Source organism: Mesoplodon mirus (genome assembly GCF_964341445.2).
Source record: "Mesoplodon mirus genome assembly, chromosome: 6".
Taxonomy (NCBI): domain Eukaryota; kingdom Metazoa; phylum Chordata; class Mammalia; order Artiodactyla; family Ziphiidae; genus Mesoplodon; species Mesoplodon mirus.
Window position 1 is genome coordinate 99101660 of NC_138982.1, and position 23165 is coordinate 99124824.

At 38.0% G+C, this 23165-nt stretch overlaps 1 protein-coding gene across 12 annotated transcripts in view; it reads left to right on the forward strand.

The window, feature by feature from the left end:
* Positions 1-23165, forward strand: part of ABI3BP (ABI family member 3 binding protein) — a 252995-nt gene that overhangs the window by 205459 nt on the left and 24371 nt on the right. For all 12 annotated transcript variants that reach the window (XM_082624917.1, XM_082624921.1, XM_082624922.1 and 9 more), the window contains 6 exons: positions 5341-5418; positions 6922-7026; positions 10082-10210; positions 10726-10794; positions 16227-16436; positions 20988-21096. In XM_082624917.1, the coding sequence (XP_082481043.1) occupies positions 5341-5418; positions 6922-7026; positions 10082-10210; positions 10726-10794; positions 16227-16436; positions 20988-21096 (700 nt within the window). The remainder of the gene's footprint in view (positions 1-5340; positions 5419-6921; positions 7027-10081; positions 10211-10725; positions 10795-16226; positions 16437-20987; positions 21097-23165) is intronic.

Genomic DNA, 23165 nt, shown 5'->3' on the forward strand with positions numbered 1-23165 from the left:
TGATCATCTCAATAAATAAAAAAAAAAATCAACCATTAGACAAAATTCAAAAAACATTCATGATGAAAACTCTCAGAAAACTAGGAATAGAAGGAATTTTCCTCACTCTGATAAAGGGCATCTGTGAAAAACCTAGAGCTACCATCCTATTTCACAGTGAAAGTTTAAATGTTTTTTTTCTAACATCAAGAACGTAAGCAAGGATTCCTACTTTTACCCCTTCTGTTGAAAATAGAAGTGGAGTGTTAAGCCAGTGCAATAAGGCAAGAAAAGAAGTAATGGTATAAAAATTGCAAATTACAGATGCCATTGTGTAGCGTATTATGAAAGGAAAATTTAACAGCTCTTGAAGTATTTGCCTGGGGAATACTGTCTTGAGAAATTGGTGAGAAAAAGAATGTTTTTAAATCTGTTCTCTTCAGGTTGTAGACTTACATGAGTCCACCTTACTTAGACTGTGCATAGTTTTGATCTAACTTGTTTATAGAAATGCAGGTATTCACATCAAGTTTCTTTTCTTTCTTCTCTGACCCAGTCCTACTATCTCATTCATACTCACTTCTAACCTCTATTGAGTCTTAATGAGATACCATTTTTGCATTAACTGATTCCTTATCCAACTTTGACATTTCACCCATAATATGTATGTTTCTTATCCATCTCACATATATTTTCCTATAGTTTTTCTTGCTGAAGTTTTCAGCACAGATATTTTACATATAAAAAAATCAGTTGATAAAAGGATGTGTTTAGGATTTATAGGACATATTCTTCATGGTCTTAGGCCACTTAATGTTGTGCCTTTGGAAAACTAAAAAAGAAAGATTCTGAGGCCTCAAAACTATGGCCCTTGATTCTTTGGGCCTCTATACAATTCTTGCAATGATTCCATAAACCCCAGGAATCTTTAAGTTATCTTGAGCAAACTTTCTTAATTTATAAAATCATTATAGATATTTACCCTGCTTTATGTTTATTTCACATGTATATGTATAAATATTTCTTCACCTTAAAGTTAGAAAGTAGCCTTCAGAGAATGAAGTTTTAGGTAGGTCATTTTTCCAGCAGTCTGCTTTTTCAGGGTTTCCCGAGATGTGTCTCAGTTTAATTGATATGTTCTACATGTTATAACCAACTTGAGATCTGACTCCAGAGATGCAACAGCATGCCCTAGACCAAGGGGATTGCACAAAGTACAATCCCACAGACCAAACCCAGCTCACTGCCTTTTTTTTGTAAATAAAGTTCTATAGAAACATGGCTTGCTTTCACAATATAGTGGCAGAATTGAATAGTTGTGACAGAGACAGTATGGCCCACGGGGCTGAAAATATTTACTGTCTAACCCTTGACAGAAAAAATTTTCCCATTCTGTGCTAGACAATCTCTCCAACTTTCTCCCTATGGAAGGAAGCTGCTGAGTTGTGCAGCTATTCTTTCATTCAACTGACATTTATTGAAAGCCCATTATGTGCCAGGCAAAATGTAGTTTGGAAACCACCTTGACACATGTGGTTTGGCAGATATATTAGATACCTGAACCCCAAACTCCTTTCTCCTTCTTCTCCTAATGAGGAATCCACACTTCACTGACCCCACACGGAGTGTGCCTGACAATAAGAACCCAGACTCCTCCAAGGTGAGGAATGTGTTTGTCTGAGCTGTGGCTAAATCTTCCCGTCTGCTGGCTCATCACCCCTGACTTTTTAGCCAGGTGCTAAAATTTGGAGACAAGGGTGAGGAAACCAATCATCCATAAATACCACTCCTTTTGGTCACAGGGAATAGTCTCTGTTACATTTGGAAATTGATTCCCAGTTTACTGTGTTTGTTTGCAAAGTTTCTGTTACCATGGTTAAAAATATCCAAATCCTTACTTCATTTTTGACAATAAATTGCTAAAGGGTGAACTGTGTAAATCCAGATATTTTTGGAGAAGTCCCATATGGCAATGGGGGTTCACACTGAAGCTGAAGTCTTGGTTCTTCCAGAGCCAACTCTGCCCTTTAGAAAATAGTGGACTAATCCTGCCTGAGGGAAAAAGAATTCAGGTCGCAGCCTGGGCCAGACTGGCTGATTGCCAATTCCTGAGGATTCTTTCTCTGCAATAGCTCTTATTGGCTTCTCCTTTGCCCTCCCATTGCCTCTCTGCTACCTTTGGCATTTATTTGCTCTCCTCATTTCAGGGCCACAGAAGTTCACTGGTCTCCAGGTCCTGTGCTCACACTGCTCCTGGCTGACATGCAAACCACAGCTAGGTGGAACCAAGGCCAGAACTAGAGTTCAGTCTCCTGTCCCCAGTTCAATGCTCTTTCCCTGCATCCCACAGCTGCCTTCTGCTGGGTTCTTACCAACATTCTCATCCACTACTGGCTTTTCTCTGTTTCTAAAGGCTGAACAAAGTCCAGTTTAGCAGCTGACATTCTATTGATTTGGGTACTTAACCTATAAGAATCATAACAGTATGATGCTTCCATCTCTGCCTATACAGAAAGTGACAGAAAATGGCTCGTTTCTGCTGATTTCTCCCATAACTGGAAAAGAGGCCAGGGATGTTTACATGTTTGATCTAATTCATAAAGTAATCCTGCAGGCTTTTGTATTCTCTCCTAGATCTCCATTTCACCAGCCTGTGACTTGTTGGATTTGCATGTGCCTGGTTGGGAAACCATGTCATCCTTGTATTTCTGAGTCCCACACACCAGTGGCATGGCTGAATGACACATGCTTGCCAGCCATGTCTGTTTAGCCCTTACCCAGTAGTGGCACTTCAAACCACCCAAAAGAAAAAGTATAGGACTTGAGGACTAAAGTCAGAGTCTGTGAAGAGTAAGAGAAGTGTTAAAAACAAAATTCAACCAAGTAAATTTGAAGATTTAATTGACTTTATTCAACAATTTATGAATCAGGCAGCTTTCCATTTAGCAACCAGAAGGGCACTCTGAAGGGTTGTACAAAATGGAAGGGCTTTTTATAGGAAGAAGGGTGGGGCAAGGTAACTATTAGCAAAAGAAAAGAAAATACTATTTTTAGGCCAGGACAACTTCTTTTGGGTAGAAGGGAGTTGCATGGGTTTTAGGTAGATTGCCTCTTCTTCCTCTGGGGGATGAAGTGTGCAGTGCTGACCAGAATATTCCAGACTGGTTGATTGAGATTACATTTCTGGGGAAGGTCAAAACTGCAGTTAAGTCAGGTTTTAAGTCTAGGCTTGGTATCATGGGCTTTAGCACAAGTGATGCCATTTTGGGCCTGTGGTTTTCTCTTTAACAGAGGGAAGAAGATGACAGGAAAAAGCACTCTGTACTATCCCAATTAGTGCTTAAGAGATGGGCTTTGGAGCTGGGCACACATGGGTGTGAATGCCTCCACTTCAGCTGTGAGTCCTTGGGCAAGTGCTTACTCTCCCCTTGCCTTGGGTTTCCTCATCTGTGAGACCCGGGTGGTATCTCCCACCCAGAAGAGTTGTATGGATCAAATCACGTCATGAATATGTAAGGTGCTTGCGCAGTACTGGATAAAATACTTTGTTTTTTTAAGGGTGGAAAGATTTGGAGAAAGGCTATGAAGAAGGATCTACTGAAGGCACACGTAGCCTACTAAGCTTCTAGAGGATATAATACAGTTTTACCCTCGAAAAATAGTGGTAAATCCTATCTCAGCAAGCCATGTTATCCCAATGACACAAATGAAAGCACTTTGCATTCCCTTAAGCCATGGACAGAGTAACCACCTAAATGAATCACTTCCCACCCCCATTACCACTAAGAGGAGGGCACAGGAAGAAAATGAATGAGCTATTTGTTCTCACAATGCCTGTGGGATGAGCCACAAGATAGTCAGTGACCACAGAAACATTTTATTCCTACCACAAATAAACAGCAGTTGATTCATGGCTACATACAAGCATTCACCTTGATTTTATATGTTATCTCTTATTCAAATAGCAGAGGGTGTGGGATTGTAATATTAGGTTTCATAAATTAATGTTAATCATAATTATTATTATAATTGTTAATAATACTAATAAGTCAATATTATAATGCTGATTAATGCCCATTATAGTTATAATAGTCTCATAAATTAATGTGAAAATATCAGCTTCTGTAGTATACTTAATATATCTGCCTACACGTTAAATAAGACTGGGTGTATAATGTCCCTACAGAGTCCTGGAACTCAAAACAGGGTTATTGTTGTGCTTGTCCTTGTTAATATACTAACTAGCATATTAATTCAATGTTTATTCGTATTTTTTAATTGGTGAATTATAGTCAGGTCCTCAGAGTATGGATTCTCTTTTTAGCATGAGCCATTATATCTAAGATAATATTTACTTTTTTTTTTTTTTTTTTCCCCCCGGTACATGGGCCTCTCACTGTTGTGACCTCTCCCATTGCAGAGCACAGGCTCCGGATGCGCAGGCTCAGCGGCCATGGCTCACGGGCCCAGCCGCTCCGCGGCATGTGGGATCCTCCAGGACCGGGGCACAAACCCGTGTCCCCTGCATCGGCAGGCAGACTCTCAACCACTGCGCCATCAGGGAAGCCCAATATTTACTTTTGAGATTCTAAAAAACGTCTGTTCCTATTATTTCTTAATGAAGACTGCTGGCCACATGAGGGAAGATTATTTTATAATGTAAAAGAATAATAATTTTTAAAAAACAGGACAAAAGCTAAATTTGTTCCCTCTACCCTTAGGATTGCTACCCCAAACCCTAGCACCAGATTGTGTTTGAGGGACTTAAGAGATAAAATAGCGCGCAAAGTAATTTTCAGGTCAGTTTCTTCCAAACAGCAATTTGGAATTCTAGGCATGCCCAGGCCTAATTTACAAATCTCAAAAGCACAGATTCAGTCTGTGGCCTAACCAGCCTTCTAGCCAAGAACTCTCAAAAAATATTTTTAAAGTCAATTCATTAAGTACAAACCCAAACACACTGGCATTTTAAGGGTTTTCATTGGGGTAGAGGAGTTGGAGAAAAGTTTTTTAAAAACCACAAAATTTGCCCATGAATATTGGCAAAAAAAAAACCCAAACAAAACAAAACAAAAAAAACCCAATCACTGTAGATGAACTACTCCTAGCAAAACAATATCACCCAGGCAGGCAGTGCGGGGTGGGCATCATAGAAAATTAAGGCAAAACCACATTCTGCAATCAAACACTAACTCTTCAGAGAAAAAAATCACAACTAATGAATGCAGTAGGGCTTTAAGGTTTTTTTCCTATACACAGATGGGAGAAGCCAATCAAACTGTCTGAGCACAAAAAGTTTCTGTGAAGACTACTTACCACATTTTTGCTATCTATTTATTCTGTCATCCTCTCTGCTCACAGAGGTCAAGCAAGCACCACTGCCATCCGGTGCTGATAGAAATGTGTCAGTGGACTCTTCTCACTCCACACAAAAACCAGGTAAGGAATAAAATGCTGACTCCCTCACTCAGCTCTTCTCCGAAACTTGTAACTGCAAGTAACATGTGCTGCAGCAAAAAAAAGTAGCATCCTCACCATCCCCAAAGCATCAGAACCATGCTAACAGTACAGGGGTATTGCTAGATAAACATACCAAAATACTATCTTCAGGAAAATAAAAAGCTCTTTATGCACAAGTTGAATATTAATAAGAACCTCTAACGAGGCACTGATTTAATAATTACTTTATATAATGTTCTGAGGGGCCACAGTGGACAAATGCTGAAGCGTAACGGTGGATTCTAGCTTTCATCATCTACAAGGTTTGTTCTTATGTAATTTATTATAATATCCTTTTGCCTGAAATGATTTATGTTTCTAATTTGAGGCTGTGCTCTATATAATAGGCCAAAATTATGAAGCGATAATATCTTTGCATTGAATAAGAACTCTGTGCTTTTAAAAGGATGCTGTGAAACCTACTCTGATGTATTAATGTCTGGGTTAGAGATCTGTATTGTATCATCACCACTCACTCTCCCTCCCGCCCTGCAGTACATGTACACACACGTGCACGCACGTGCACAATTCCTAATATCCCAGGAAGTACTTAAAGCCACGGGGCATTTTCCTGGATTGTCAATTTTACTTGAAGATTCTTAAACCAACATATTATGCAAAGAAAGAGATGAATTTTTAAGCTATAACACAAGACTTAAAAGAAAATTTGGGTTAAGGTGGGCTGCTCCAGGTACCTCTAGCCTTGTCTGCCTTTGTGCAGATTACAAAAAGGTGTCTCTTCCCTTTGCCCTTCAGGCAAACCATTTAGAAAAACGTTCCTTTCCTCTGGGCTGCACCAGGGCTCATGGGTGGGTGAGAGAGCAGAGTGGATGTGAAACTTTGCTTCCCGCTTACAGCTCCCTGGCCAGGTGCCTTCGTGTGGTGACTCTGCTCTCCACGGCCACAGGCTTATTGCTTCTGCCATCAGGGCTATTTTGTTGTAATCATTTGAGAAGTTCTGAAAGTGTTTGTTTAATTATAATTACATAATAGAGTTGGAGGATAGGGTGGAACACCTACTAAAGGAGAAATTATATGCTTTACCAGCTCAAAGCTAAAATGGTGTAAGAATTGTAGCCTGCAAATCAAAGGCAATTGGAGATAATGAGACACAGAAATGCTACTGTTGAGTCTATATAGGAAACTAAAGATGATAAATTCTATACATCTATGTTCTACTTTTCCTTTCAAAGGGCAGATGTACTGATATATTTTCATCTATACTTAGAGAATATTTTCCCCATACACAAATGTGCTTCATTATCCCTGGGTACGTTACAAGCCCTAATTTAGAAGAATAGCAGAAAGTATTTCAGGCACTTTTCTATAGAATCTATTCTCTCTCATCCAACTGCTACTTGTCAAACATTATATTTTTTTAAAACCCATGATTTTTATAGAGTGAATCCTTATGACCACTTTATCTGTAATATAATCTCCTAGCCACAATCCCAGGCACTCGTCGCCCACCCTTGCCACCTAGACCCATGCCCCCACGAAGAAAGCCTTTACCACCAAATAATGTCACCGGAAAGCCAGGAAGCGCAGGTACGTCAATCACATACCTTCCTTCTCCCTCCTTGATTTCACTGGCCAAACGCAAGCCCTTCTTGGTGTGATAGCTCAAGCAATGGACGAGCCCTTGGTGTGTGTGACATGTGCCTGTTTTGGCCCCAAAGACCAGACTGTAAATTATAGTTTTGAGGACTCATATCCTGATTCTGGGTGGGTGGGGTGAAAGCAACCATCCATGTCCATCTAGGCCAGTTTGCTTCTTAGATGCTGTGTGCTTGGTGCTGAGACAGAAGCTATCACAGGTTCTTCAAAAAGTGGATTATTTTGGATGAGATGTTTTGTGCTGCCAACCCACCAGGTGTAATGGAAAATGTCATCCACTCATCATCCTGTCTCTTGAGATAGAATCCTTTACATCTCATTGGTAGCTCCCCTGTCCACCAGCCTTCATGCTGACCCCAGTATTACAGTGCAAGGGGAAAGATTTGGAACTGGAATTCTCAGGGTGACTGAGCAGGGTCTAGCCTGTGCAACAAGGCAGGAGTATATTTTAGAAGTCAAGCTGCCTCTCAGCTTGCTCACATGCCTCTATCCTAGGGCATGTGTTGTCTTCTTCCCATAGAATGACCACTCCAAGTCACCTGGGATACCTGTACTTCATCCTTGTCTTGAAGAGCCTTCTCTAGCTCCCCAAAGTAGACTTAGCATTGCTTCTGTGTTCTACTTTTCCTTGAAACATGCCTCTGTTCCACTGTTTTATACCTATTTGTTTGTGTACTTGTCTTCCCCTACTATATCATGAGCTCTTTGATGACAGATGACATTTTCTCTGAATTCCCAGAACCAAATCCAGTGTTCATTGAGTGAATCCAGTAATCATTGAGTGAATATGTGAGTGAAATTAAGAATCAGTGAACCTAGTTCAGAGCAAAGATTCACCTCACTTTTCTTAAAGTTTCTTCCAGTGGACCTGCCAGCAGATCAGATCATGTTCCCATTTTTCCTCCCTCTTCCTTCATCTCTACTTCCTAAATATCCTGTAGTCAGAATTAGGATAACAGTGTTAAGGACAGCTGTGAAAGATGAAACTGATAAGGATTTCTGAGAAAGGGAATGGCTGTCACTCTTTTCACAGGATGAAGGAGGGTGTGGTGATGGAGAAGCTTTCATGATGTAGCAAGGGGACAGTGGCCTCTAGATTGTTTTTCCCATCAGCTGAAGGAGGAATCAGCCTCTCATCCATGCTGATGGTGCCTTCCTGGGTCCAGGTCTAGGGACGTGGCCCCATTGAGGAGACCAGGTTTTACTCATTAATTGTAACCTGGGGCAGCTGTGACTTGAGCTTCTATAGCTTTTAGTTCAGACAGAAAGTGATGCCTCAGTTTCCCCCATGGAAGAGTCAGGGGAACCTTCCACCACAGAGCTCCCCTACAAGGCTGTGTGTCTTCAGTTGCACCTTCACGGCCTTGGTTCCTGCCATATGAAACCTTGCTCACTGCCATCAATAAGTGTAGCTTTGGTATAACTCACCCAACCTGTGGGATGGTATAAACACATCCCACTTCTGAGATTAACTCTGGTGCCCTCCCTGCCCCGTGCTTTCCACCTCTAACTCAAAAGAAATGACTACACTGAAGAGCCAAACACAAATGAGGTCAGTTATACAGATTTGGCCTGATGACCATCACAGAAAGTGCGTACAGAATTCAGGAAATCAATTCAATGTTCTGGGAGTCCTCTGAACACAAGCCTTCTTGCACATGTGCCTCTGAGAACAGTCTTAGGCTACTACGAGGCATCTCCACCTGTCCCCTATCTCCAGATCTACCGAGGCCTCTCAGTCCCACTCTCCTTGCCAGGATGAATGCTGCTCTGCACCCTCTAAAAAGCTCCTTCGGGCTGCAGTGCAGTGTCTCATGGTTTTCACTCACCCTCTCATTGGGGCCTACTCCCACCAGGACCAGGAGCATAAGTCTGCAGGGGCTGGACCAGCAGCCCATCTGAATGGCTCATCCATGATTCTGTGCTGGGCCACAGTCCTTGGGTCAGTCTTGTACCCCTTGACTCTCTACTGTTTGAGAATGATTCCTTTTCCCAGGAGGACTATAAAACCTAATCTAGCCTCCACTCTATTCTACCCATACTTGCCTAGACCTTGGGATGCATCCTGTTTGGGAAACCTATAGGTGTTTTTAGAGTGGAGGAGACATTGTTGAATATAGCGTCTCAGAGTGACACTGTTCTAGCTACAGGCCAGAATCACAGACATTACCTTAGAAACTTCTTCTTCCCCAGCCATCTCCCATGCCTGCCAGTTAAACTGCAGTCAGGCCACTCCATCCCCTTGACATTTCTCATGTAAAACCCCCTTCCATCCAGTCTCACTGCTTCTTACATTGTTCACCTCCTCTGCCCTTGCCTATGCAACTGCTTTAGTCTCTTGATTTCTCTCTCTGCCACCAGCCTTGCAACTTAACTGTTCACCCTCTCCTCATCTGATCATGTTACTTCCCTAGTGAAAATCTTTTAATGGGTCCTTATCACCTAAAAATAATATCTGAATCCATGGTATGCAAGGCCCTTCATGAACTGCCCTTCCCGGCCCCTCCGTACTCTGCTCTCACTGCTCCTGGCACTCTTGGCTCTCACCCCTTCAAATTCAACACGCCACGAGATTTCATGATAATTCAACATGCCACGTGCTTTCATGCTTCCCTGACCTGGTTCTTCCTGCAGCCTCTGACTAGAATACAGCTCTCAGGCTTACCTACTGATCACTTCTTCTCTTTATTGGTACATCCTCTGGGAAGGCATTCCTGCCCTCCTCCCACCCGACACTCATCATCTTTCCCTGTAGACTTGTCCTCTCTGAGACCTTATCCCATGCTTTCACAATATCTATAATGCTTCAGTATAATTTGGCTCACACATCTCTCCCGATCAAGGACACCAGGTCTTATTTTCTCTCTAATCCTGGCATATAGTGCCAAGCCACATGGTAAGCGCTAATAAATATTTATTGAGTAAATAAATGGGGAACTCAGCAGGGCTCCCTATAAAGCCTGAATCCTTTGGCTCTACATTACAGGAATCATTTCATCAGACCGAGTAACTTCACCACCCTTGAGGGCAACACTCAGACCTACTGAGGCCCCCTTGGAGAGAACAGAGACAGATAAAAAGCAACCAACAGCTCCTGCCTCAGGAGAAGAACTTGGTTAGTATATCAGTCACTTCCCACTGGATGCTTAGCTACGAAATACTAAAGGATTTCAAACTAGAGAGAAAAGAGTCCCAGTTCTGGATCATCTATTTTACTCAATTTTATGATTGCTATGAATTTTTTAATTTAAAAATTATACTTATTTCTAATGTTTTATTATAGAATGTGCTCCTTCCCTTTGCAGACATAGAAGGAAGTTCCCAAGGTCTTTAGGAAAGTCTTCCTAAAAAGATCTAGATTACCCAATGCTTCTTACTAAATCGCATGTCATTACTAATTACGCATATCTTAATTTATTAATGAGCATTAGCTACTTGGTTGTAATCTTTGAATCATTATTTATTACACTGAAGGGCACCAGCAGGACACAATTAAAGGCCTTTTAGTGTGGATAATATGTATAGTAATAATAATAATAATTGAAATCAAATTGCAAGGAATTGACTAGGAGGCATATGTATTAAATATTTATAGTTTTACTACTTTTTCATTGTATCTTCCATTCTCAGGTAATATGACTGACTTTAGCTCAAGTCCAACAAGAGAAACTGATCCTCTTGGGAAGCCCAGATTCAAAGGTATGTATGACTGGCTCCAAATCTCAATTTTAACAAAGCTATCTTTGGTGAGTGTATCAGTCAGCTGTTGCTGTGTAATAAACAACCACAAAATCTTAGTAGCATACTCTGAAAAGGATTTATTTCTTATGTGTCTACAAATTGCCTGGAGGTCAGCTGATCTACTATGTGTTTGGCTGGGTGGTTCTACTTCTAGCAACAGGTACAGCTGGGCCTCTTATAGGTTGAGCTCAGGTCTGCTCCACATCTGTTCATTTTGGTGCCCGGGATGAAGGACTAACAGTGACCCAAGAGAAGCCATTCTCATGACAGTACAAAGTGAAGAGAGGGGGAGTCCAAAAACGTGACCACATTTCAAGCTCCTTCTTGTGTTATACCTGCCAATATTCAATGACTAAAGAAAGTCACATAGCCAAGCTCATAACAAAGATTGGGGAAGTATACTCCTTCCATGGATATAGAGAATGTTTTTGAAATATTTATTTATTTGTTTGGCTGCACCGGGTCTTAGTTGCAGCACGCTGAATCTTTGTTGTCGCTTGCGGGATCTTCATTGTGGCATGCAGGATCTTTTTAGTTGCAGCATGTAATCTCTTAGTTGCAGCATGTGGGGTCTAGTTCCCTGACCAGGGATCAAACCCAGGCCCCCTGCATTGGGAGTGCGGAGTTTGTTAGAGAATGTTTTTGAACAGTAATCTAATCTACCACAGTAAAAGAGAGATTATATGATATAGAACCCAGTATTTCCTTTTGTGATATGTTTTTCTGAAGTATAAAATTTGATAAATTTCAACATATGTATATACCCATGAAATATCCTCACAATCAAGATAATGAATACATGCACCACCTCCAAAAGTTTCATCATGTACCTTTATAATCCCTCCTCCTCACTCCTCCCACCCAACCTCTAGTCCCTAGGTGGCTATATTATAGATTAGTATTCATTTTTGGGAATTTTACATAAATGAAAAAAATACAGTATGAACTTTTTGTGTGTGATTTCTTTCACTCAACATAATTATTTGGAGATTCATCCATGTTGATAAATGTATCAGTAGTTTATTCCTTTTTATTACTGACTAGTATTCTATTGTATCAATATATACTAATTTATTAAAACTGTTCATGACATTTGGGTTGTTCTAATAAAGCTGCTATGACCATTCATGTACAAGTCTTTGTGTAGATATATGCTTTCATTCCTTTTGGACAAATTCCAACAAGGAGAATGGCTAGATTGTATATAAATGGACATTTAACATTTTAAGGAACTGCCAAACTGTTTTCCACAGCAGTTGTACTGTTTTGCCTTTCTGCCAACAGTATATGAGAGTTCCAGTTCCTCCACAACTTTGCCAACACTTGCTATGGTCAGTCTTTTTAATTTCAGCCATTTTAGTAAAGGTGTAGTAGTATCTGATTGTGATTTTATTTTGCATATCCCTAATGATTAAGGATGCTGAACATCCTTTTATGTCCTTATTTGCCATCTGTATATCTTTTTTGATGTGTCTGTTCATTTTTTTTTGTCTATTTTTTATGGAGTTGCTTGTTTTTTTATTATTGAGTTTTAAGAGTGTTCATATTTTCTGGATTGAAGACCATTTTCAGATACACACTTTGCAGGTATTTTCTCCCAGTGTTTGGCTTCTCTTTTTTAATTTTAATGAAGCTCAGTTTATCAATTTGGTTTTTAATATATAGATTGTATCTTTTATGTTATATTTAAGAAGTCATTGACTAATCAAAGGTCACAAAGACCTCCTCTGTTTCCTTCTAGAGATTTCTCCTGTTTCCTTCTAGAAGTCTTCTACTTTTACATTTAGGTCTATGGTCCATATTGAGTCAAATTTTCTATATGACACAAAGTATGAATGCATTTATTTTCTCACTTATGGATACCCAATCGTTCCAGCATCATTTTTAGACAAAACTGTTGTTTCTCCACTGAATTTAATTTGTACCTTTGTCAAAAATCAATTGTCCATATATATGTGGAACTATTTTGGGGTTTTCTAGTCTGTTCCATTGATCTATTTATCTACCTTTCCATCAGTACCACAGTGTCTTGATCACTGGTTTTATAATAAGCACTGTGATCAGGTTATGTTAGTCTTCCAACATTGTTCTTATTTTTTAAAAGTTGTTTTGGTGACTCTAGGTCCTTTTATATTTCCATCTGAATTTTAGAATGAGTTTCTCAACATCTAAGAAAAGTAGCCTGTTTATATTTTTATTAGAATTACATTGAATCTGTAGGTCAACTGGGAAACATTGACAACTGTTCAGTATTAAGTCTTATTACCTATGAACATGGTATATCTCACCATTTATTTAGGTGTTCTTCATTTCTCTCACCAATGTTTTGTAGTTTTCCATGTAAAGAAAACCATAAAAGTAGCATTTTTTATTTCAGTTTCTAATTGTTCATTGCTAGTATATAGGAAAACAATTGTTTTTTGTTTAATGAGCTTGTATTCTGCAACCTTGCAAACCTCTGTAGTCTTTTTGTAGATCCACTGAATTTTCTACCTACAGAATCATGTCATCTGAGGGGAAAGTTTTACTTCCTCCTTTCCAACTTAGGTATCTTTTTTTCTTGCCTTTCTGTACTGGCTAGAACCTCTAGTGAAATACTGAATAGAAATAGTGAAGATAGGTATCTTTTTCTTGTTCCTTATATTATGGGAAAAGCATTCAGCCTTTCACCATTAAGTATGGTGCTTCCTGTAGGTTTTTCATAGATGCCCTTCACTGTGTTGAAAAAGTTTTCTTCTAGTCCTGCTTTGGTGAGAGTCATTATCAGAAATGAATGCTAGATTATATCTAATAATTTTTCTGACTTTATTGAGATGCTTATGTGGTTTTCCTTTTTTAGTGTGTTAATGTGATAAAGTAATTGTTCTTGAGTTGTAGGCTACCTTTGCATTCCAGTGACAAATTCCACTTGGTTATAGTGCATTCTCATTTTAATATATTGTTGGATTTAATTTGCTAAAATTTTGTTTAGAATTATATTCAGTGAGGGACATTGGTCTGTAGTTTTCTTTTCTTGTAATGTCTAAGTCAAGTTTTAGTATCAAAATGATGCTGAATTTTTCTTCAATTTTCTGAAAGAGTTTAGAACTGGTGTTGCTTCTTTCCTAAATATTTGTTAGTATTTACCAGTAAAGCCATCTGAGCCTGATAGTCTCCTTGTGAGAAGGGTTTTACTTGAAAAGAATGTGTATTCTGCTGTTCTTAAGTGGAATGTTGTATTGGTTTGCTAGGGCTGCCATAACAAAATACTACAGACTCGGTGGCTTAAACAACAGAAATTTCTTTTCTCACAGTTCTGGAGACCAGAAGTCTGAGATCAAGGTATCTTTGGTTTCTCACATTGGAAATTAGGGCTTCACCATAGGAATTTTAGGGAAACACAATTCAGTCCATAACAAGTGTTCTATAAAAATGTCAATTAGGTCAGTTTGCTTGGTTGTATTGTGCAATTCTTTTATATCCTTAGCGATTTTCTGTCTATTGTTCTGTCATTTAATGAGAGAAGAGTACTGAAATCTCTAGCTCTAATTGTGGATTTATTTCTACTTTAACAGTTCTATCATTTTTTGCTACATGTATATTAAAGGTCTGTATTTAGATATAGACCTAAATTACTTAGGGTTGTAATAAACTCCTGAGGAATTGGTCCTTTATTATTATGAAGTGACTTTTTTTGTTTATGGTAATATTCTTTGCTCTAAAATCTAATTTGTTGATATTTATATATCCATTCAACCTTTCTTTTGATAAGTGTTATCATGGTATCTCTTCTTTTCATCCTTTTACCTTAACTTGTTAGTCTGTTTGTTTAAAATATTTTCCCTATAGGTATTATATAGTTGGATCTTGCTTTTTCACCCAGTCTGACAATCTCTGCATTTTATTTTGGGTGTTTAGAACCTTACATTTAACATGATGAATGATATGATTAGGTTTAAGTCTATCATCATCTTGCTATTTGTGTTTTATTTGTCCCATCTATTCTTTGTTCCCTCTTTCCTTTTTTTTCAGCCTTCTTTTGGACTGAGTATTTTTATGATTCCATTTTATCTTTTTTTGTTGTCCTACTCCTATAACTTTTTTGTTTTGTTATTTTAGTGATTGCTTTGGGGTTTATAGAATGTGTCTTTAACTTACCACAGTATCTTCCAGTGATATCCTACAACTTCACAAATAGTGTAAGAACTTTACATTAGTATAGCAGCTTTTCTCTCCTCCTGGCCTTTGGGCTATTGTCATTATAGTTTACTTTTACATGTTACATACATCACACTAAATTGTTAATATTTTTGTTTAAACAACAAATTGTCTTTCAGAGAGAATTTAATAAGAAAAATACTGTGTATATTTACCTATGTAGTTACTGTTTCAAGTGCTATATTTCCATCCAGCATCATTTTCCTTCCACCTGAAGGACTTTCTTGAATCTTTCTTGTAGAGTGGGTCTGCTGGTCATGAATTCTTTCAGATTTTGTATGTCTAAAAGGTATCTTGCTTTTTTTGTTGTTCTTTTGCTTTTGTTTTTTTAAAAGATATTTTCATCAGTTATAGCATTCTAGATGATAAGGTTTTTTGTTTTGGTTTTTGTTTTTTAGTAGAGAAATACATTGCTCCACTGCCTTCTCACTTGCATTCTTTCCAATGAGAAATCTGCCATAATCCTTCTTTGTTGTTCTATGTATAACATGTCTTTTCTTGTCTGCCTCCTTTAAAGATCTCTAGAAATTTAATTTGGGTCTTTTTTGTAGCTTCCATTTCTTAACTCTCGACCATGTGGATTATAGTGATGATAACTGTTTTACTGTCCTTGTCTGATGATTGTTACAGCTATCCAAGTTTCAGGTTGGCTTCAAATGATTTATTTTTCTCCTCATTATGGGTAATATCTTCCGGTTTATTTTATCCAGTTGGGAATATTTTTATTCCTAAAATATTCTTGTATTTTATTCTGGGGTGCAGTTTAAATAACTTGAAACCACCTGATCCTTTTGAGTCAGGATTTTAAGATTTATTAGGTGGGACCAGAACTGTGTTTAGTGTAAGGTTAATCATTCCCCACTACTGAGACAAGACCCTTTTGAGCACTGTTTCCAACGCTCCATAAATTATGCAGTTTAAACCACGCTCAGGGGGACCAAATTACTTTTGGATATTAGCATAAACTAAACATATTTAGAAAAGTAAATCAACAATAACATCCATATCATGTATCCCAAAGATAGGGTTCTGGATTTTCACAAATTCAAACCATCCACATCATTGCTTTCGTCCATCTGCTTATAGTATTAGATCAAATGTCCTCAAACAGATAATTTTATTTATGAGTTCACCTCCACCTTTTTTCCAAGCTCAAAAAAAAAAAAAAATGCTCAATGTCCTCTCTGTCTTAGGTCCTCATGTGCGATACATCCAAAAGCCTGACAACAGGCCTTGCTCCATCACTGACTCCGTCAAGCGATTCCCCAAAGAGGAGGCCACAGAAGGGAATGCCACCAGCCCACCGCAGAACCCACCTACAAACCTCACTGTTGTCACTGTGGAAGGGTGTCCCTCCTTTGTCATCTTGGACTGGGATAAGCCACTCAATGACACTGTCACTGGTAAGATCATGGCATGTGGACCGTCACTACGGTGGGAATCATTGATAGTGCGATGCACTGGGAATGTGGTACCTTGATTCAAACTGTGGCCTGTGAGGCATATCTTAGGAACAGCAAGTCCCCGCAGAGTTCTGCTGTCCCTGTGGTACATGATTGTTCAAAGTATCATAAGATGCGAAAAGATCATCTTTGTCCTGGTTATGGTCTCCCTGTTAATTTAGCAGATCTCTTTAAGTTGCATACCTTCCTTCTCCTCTCAGAACTGTTTTTCACAATGTGAAGGTATATCTAGTCTTTTCATTACCTGAAAATCACAGATAACGTATGGGAATTTGCCACTGCTGATAAGATTTAAACCTGTTTTCCTTTCACCATCCCAATTTCTAGGTTGACCTAGAATTTTCAAGCAGGCTAAAAGTTATTTCAATCATTTTAGGAAAATTGTTTTAATTTGGTCAATTTTCTGCTTATGTCAGGAAATTTTGATTCTGCTGTCACTCATCCAATTTCTCTAAAAATGACTATGAAAAATAGAAACGCTGAGTCATTCTTTGAATTTGTTATATGGGATTTAAATTCTCTGTAGTGAACAGGATAGTCAAAGTAGAGGGGAGGGGTGGGAAGACTAACAACCCAAATCAGCTAGAGGATGTAGCAAAGAGCGTGAGGACACAAGGTTCCTGCTGCCCGTGTCCCCGCCACCGTGTGCCTGGGGTGGGTAGGCAGAATAGAGTTGCCCACTAAGAGGCTGTCAGGAAGAGTAGAGAGTGGTACACAGGGCGAGGTGAGGAGTGGGGAGATTCCAGATCTGCCAAAAAAGTTTTCTATGAATAAAGGAGAAAACAGCAGCTATTTCTCCTCAGACAAAACCGTTTGGTCTGGGCAACTTCCAGTGTAAGCAGCTTATCTTTGCTTAGCTGGCTTTTTAAATTTTTAACCATATTTTGCGAATTTCCTTTCTTATGCAAAGCTTGCCTTTGTTTTGAGAAAGAACCAGCCACTGCCCATGGTTCCTGGGGATTTGACTAGACTTGCTTCTTTACTTGGAACTATGCCAGTAGGTATTATCATCCCAATATCTAAAAATCAATCTCTAAGTAATGATTATCTACATGTATTAAAAAGTTTAAAACTCTCAATCCATATGCAGTGCTAATAAAGAGTTCCTGTGATAGTAGTCTGAGGCTTCATTCTCACAAGACCAAATGAACTATAAAATTTCACTTGCCTTAAAAATACAGGACATCAAGTTGGAATTGGTTAATATGTTTAATAATCTAATATAGATTCACTTGGGTATGTCAATAGTATCTGATTTAACTATTTAAAGTAGGATTTTTCTTTCATCATGTAACTTTTTTAAATTATATAAACCTGTAATTTCAAAGAATCATGAATAGGATATACTTTATCTAACCAACTAGTTTTATAACATAATTATTATTATTATTAAATGCTAACGGGCTGCTTGAGATCTTTCACTAGATACTGGACTTATGATAACAATTTTCATGGATAAGGACCACATCTATAACTATTATATTTTATAAATAGAAATAAGTCCATATTTAACCATTACTCACTTAGTCTATATTTCAATGTTGGACCATATGCTCTAATGATCTGTTCTATTTTTTCCATTTTCGTTTATTTTTAGTGTTCCATTAAATACCACTTGATTTCAAATGTAATCTTTTATAAACCAGCAGCTCAGATAATACAGAGATTAATTCTCATGTCACTGGAAATGGTTTTTCAAGAAAGAATTAAGAAAGATAACAAAAAGAGAGTGAAACATATTCTTCATTCCCCAGGTTGACTTCTGTCAGTACTCTTTCTTTTAATTGATAGGCATGTATTCACCTCTAGTAAATGCATCCAAATTCAGATGCTTCTCCATATCCCTTCTACACTAAAGTAGAAATAGGTACACCATAGAGATTGGCCACAGCCTGGGTCCTTGGACAACTTAAATTACTTATAAGGTGTCATTTTGTGATACATCAAGAGCATGCTGACATAGATTTAAATCCCAGACCAACTGTGTTCTAGATAATGCAACTTGGATCTATAATTAGCCTCTTTGAACTTCAGGGTTTTTTATGTATAATAATAATAATTCTTATTGCTATCAATTTATTGTGAGTATAAGACTTAACAGAGAGTAGTATCACCATTTGTTATTTTCATGCTGTATTGACCAGACAGTGCTGTTCCCAATATTTATAATAAATAATTATGTTCTAAGTGAATTATCTCATAATAGGGCAATAAAACCCTCAGGGGGAAAAAACAGACCAATTATTGTGTCAGTTCTTTGTAGATTTTCTTATATCTTTACTATTAATGAAATTATTTTTTAAATCCCCTATTTAGAATAAGAAATATGGACGCATACTTTTTTGTTATTGGTGGTAGATTTTTATAATGTTCGTGGATTTATGAAAAGCTATTATCACTTTAAAGCATTAAAAAGGAAAGATATATACATTCTAAGACAAGAATTCTGAGAAAAATTCTAAATATCTTTTTAACCGTGAAGGTAACTTCTAGATCCATTTTGAAAACTCCAGTCTTTCAGGACAAAAATTGTATTAAATTAACATTTAAAACTTGAGTCAAAAGAAAATTAGAAAAGATGTGCTATAAGTGTTGAAGTATACTAAAAGGCTAAGGTGATATTAAAAAGAATATCACACAGTCGATGAGGAATGACCCAAACAAAGATGTTTTTTGAAGGTGATTGCTTTCATGGATAACCAGCTTGAGTGTCACATAAATTGCTCCTTTGGTGACTAAACAGCACTTGAATCTTTCCAATTGGAATCTCTCAAATTTTTGTGATCCTAGTTTCAAGACACAACTCGGGGTTAATAAGGAATAATAAAAGATATAATAATAATAGGTACCACCTGTTGAGCAAAATACATGCAAAATACTATAGGCACTTTCCATATGTTCCTTCTTTAATCCCTACAAGCAACACTCTGAAGAGACACTATGGACATTTTACAGATCATAAAACTGAGACTGAGATCCAGGCAAGTGACTTGGTCTGTCTCTTTCCATTAAGTCATGCAGTTTCCATTTTTTAAAAATCAATTTTACTTCCATTCTAATTACTCTGATCTTTTTCTAGTAAATGTCCTTTCACAGCTGAGGAAAAGATATAAAACGAACATAATTGAATTTGGGATCCTACCTCTCCCTCTCTTTCCACACTCCTTTAGAATAGAAAGCCAACTGAGACATAGGTTGGGAGCAGAGAGTCTGAGGAAGGAATCTTAAATATGGGCCATTAGTCCTTTAATAGCTGCACTAATGTGTCCAGATACAATGACCATTGCCTTCCAGTTTAATTTCAAATTTTCAAAAGGATGGTCATAGGAAATTACTCAGAAAAAGTGATCCTCCTTTTTGGCTTTTTAAAATTCACCAGTAAAGATCCTTCCCAAATTAAAATTGGTGATTATAAGTCTCCATGAGTTACTCTATAATTTCAGTTTTATTTCCGATGTCCATCTCCTACCTTTGGTCTCAGTGCTAACAGCAGAAATCCCCAGTAACTTGCCAGCTCCTTTGCAACCTTCCCACTTTCCCTGATGCCCACCACTTGTGTATTTCTTCATACTGATGGAGCTGTTTTTGAGTAGAGTTTTGTTGGTTGGTTGGTTGGTTGTTGTTTTTAGTTTGATTTTTTTAACCCTCTGTGTGATCTTGTCACATGCATTAAACTGAACCCCAACTGAGAGCAGGGAAAGTAAATTATTAAATTATATTCTCTTATTCTGAAAGTCTCTTTCTTTTGAATAGCCCTATAAATTCATAGAAACCTGCCCTTAAGTTAAATTTATGCAGATCTCTATGAAGACTTTAAGGGCATAATTTTTTTTAATTCAAGGATAATTATCAAGGGGGTATAAGTTAGCAGTATGTACAAAATTTATGTAACTTACATAAGCAGTAGGTATCGAAATCCCATAATTTTGTAGTTCAAAATAATGAACTATAGAAAAGTATAGTTCATTGTTCATTATTTGATTAACTGTTATTTGCTGCTGTGGTCTTCAACTCAGTTTTTTGCAGCAGTACCATGTAGTCAGTGACGTTTTTCCCAGCTATATTGTGAAGCCCCATGAGCAGGAAATGTGCTTCTACTGAAACACCGCTCCTCATACAGTGTTTTTTACAAAGCCACACTGGGCTTTCCAGCAATGGCAGACGGTCCGACTTACCCAACAAAATCATAGGTTATCCATAACCAACGCTACCATAGGAGCATCAACAGTCTTCATAGTTACCAGACCTTTCCTGCTCTGGTAAAGAGAAAACAGAAATGGTCAGTGAGCAACTCCCCAAATGCTTTGGGACCTTCATCATCTTCTGACAGTCCCCATTTGGAAGTAGCTAATGTGTACGATCAATACATCTCTAGACCTGCAATCTTGTTGCTCACTTTTATGAGAGTTGACTCTTATGCGGTTAGCTTCGAGAACATTCAGTCCACCAGAGCATAAAGACAAGTATCTGTTGGCTTTTTTTGCTTTTCAGAATATGAAGTTATATCCAGAGAAAATGGGTCATTCAGTGGGAAGAACAAGTCCATTCAAACTACAAATCAAACCTTCTCCACAGTAGAAAATCTAAAACCAGACACAAGGTGAGCCACCAGTGCTATTACAGGTGAATTCTGAGAGTGAAAAAAATGATTAACAAAGGAGTAAAATGACATCATCCTTCTCTATCTTAAGGGGGGGTCTAGTTTGCATTTCATTCTTTGGCTTTCCATACACAGCACTAGATACCCCTAGAGTCATGGTTTACAAATATGCAAGTTATTGGTGGGGATACAAGAGCTGACAAGATGGTCTTGTAAGTTAACAGTATAGCTGGGAACATTGAAAGATAGAAGGCCATTAATATCAAACATTGATATTAAATACCAAAATTTAGAGGAGGAAAAGTCTATAGACCAGAGACAACTGGAGTGTGGATGGTGTAAACTAGATTTGAAGCACAGAAGAAGTTGCCTGGCATGCTGGAAGGAGAGGGCAAGGAAACAAAAGCCATGTGACAAATGGAGGTGAAAGTTTGTAATAGTTAATGCTTAGTATAGCTACAGACTAGTCCCAGACACAGTAACCCTTTGCTTTTGGGTTTTTTTAATATAGACCAATGAGAATAGATTTTTGAAAATGGACATATATAATATTAACAATTGCTCAATAATAAACAACTTTTCTTGGCATTCCTTACTACACATTGATACCAGGTTGTTTATCTTGCTGTATAGTTTTGTGATTCCTTTTTAAATCTAAAATACCTAATATTTTATAAGTTCATTTTATTATTTCAAGAAAAATAAGGGCCTTAGGCATTTCTAGAAATGTAGTAGGGAAGGGTTTTTTTGTTTTGTTTTACATGGCTAAATTATCAAATGTATTGCTCAAGGAGATTCTCAAATGGGTACAGCCAAGCATTTCCATAATAAAGCCAATGTGCTAAATTTATTTCTGGACTAAATTTCACTCTCTGTGAAAAATCGATTTCTTTCTTCAAGCTCCAAAACATTGTCTGATAAACTGTCTATACTTTCAGTATAAAACAAAACAAAAACACCCCCGACATCTTAAGTTATAGTACCCCAAGCAACATAGGTCAGTTTTCACACAATCAGGAGTTTTTCCAGATTGAGTATTTCATAACTTGGTAAAGTTCCTCAGTGTTGAAAAAGATCAGTGGAGGTGAAGACTGGAACTTCAGCATCAGAGATTTGTTTTTTTTCATGTTTTATTTCTTGTATCTTTCATTGTCATGTGACTAAATTGAATTGGGTATTGATTGTGACACCCAGAAGAGCCTCTTTGGGCTCTGACAGCAGGGAGACTTTTCTAATCTTTTCAGGAGAAAAGGAAGTATCTAATTCATTATAGATGGTTTGCTGTGTATAAACTATAGTCCTGTATAGCAAAAACAACACTTTTCCACCAGTGTATTTTTTTTTCTTTTAAGTTCTCTGAGTTGTAATATGGAGAATTTTGCAACTGCATTTTCTTGAAGGTATTAAGTTAGCCAAAATAAGCATATATTTCAGTAAAAGTCCATTTGATGATCTTGGTTCTGTTTCCTTAGCAAGATTAACAGGGAGGGAGCCTATAATTTATTTTAAGGAAAGAGTAAAAGAGAAAAGGTCATTTAATTTGGACTTTTTAATAGGTGGATTTGGGCTTACAAAACTTGCTTTTTCTCTTCAGTTTCTTGCTTTTTATTCCACTTAAGAAAAAGTGAGCTGTGTAGTACACAGAAAGTACATTGAAGGGCATCCAATTTCTAAATGTTCATTGTATTCCTTTTCTGAATCAGGCTGTTCTCAGATTTCACAGTGCACCTATTAGCTCATAATCAGAGGTAGACTAATGCCAGTGACATTTTAAACCTGATTTGTTTGTAAAAGGTTTGGGTCTGTGTTCAGCTAACATTTACTGAGTGCCAACAATGTGCTCAGCCCTGTGCTTGGTGGTGTGCCTACAAACAGGAGTAAGCATGGTCCCTGCCCTTGAGGAGCTCGAGGCTAGTGGGGTAGGTCACTAATGACCGATTATTCTACACAAAGTGGTGAGAGTTCTGGTAGAAGTCTGCACCAGGGGCGACTGAAGCCCAGAGTGGGCGGTACATCGCAAAGTCTGGGGAAATTAGGAAAAACTTCCTGGGAGAGGTGACCCCTAGGCT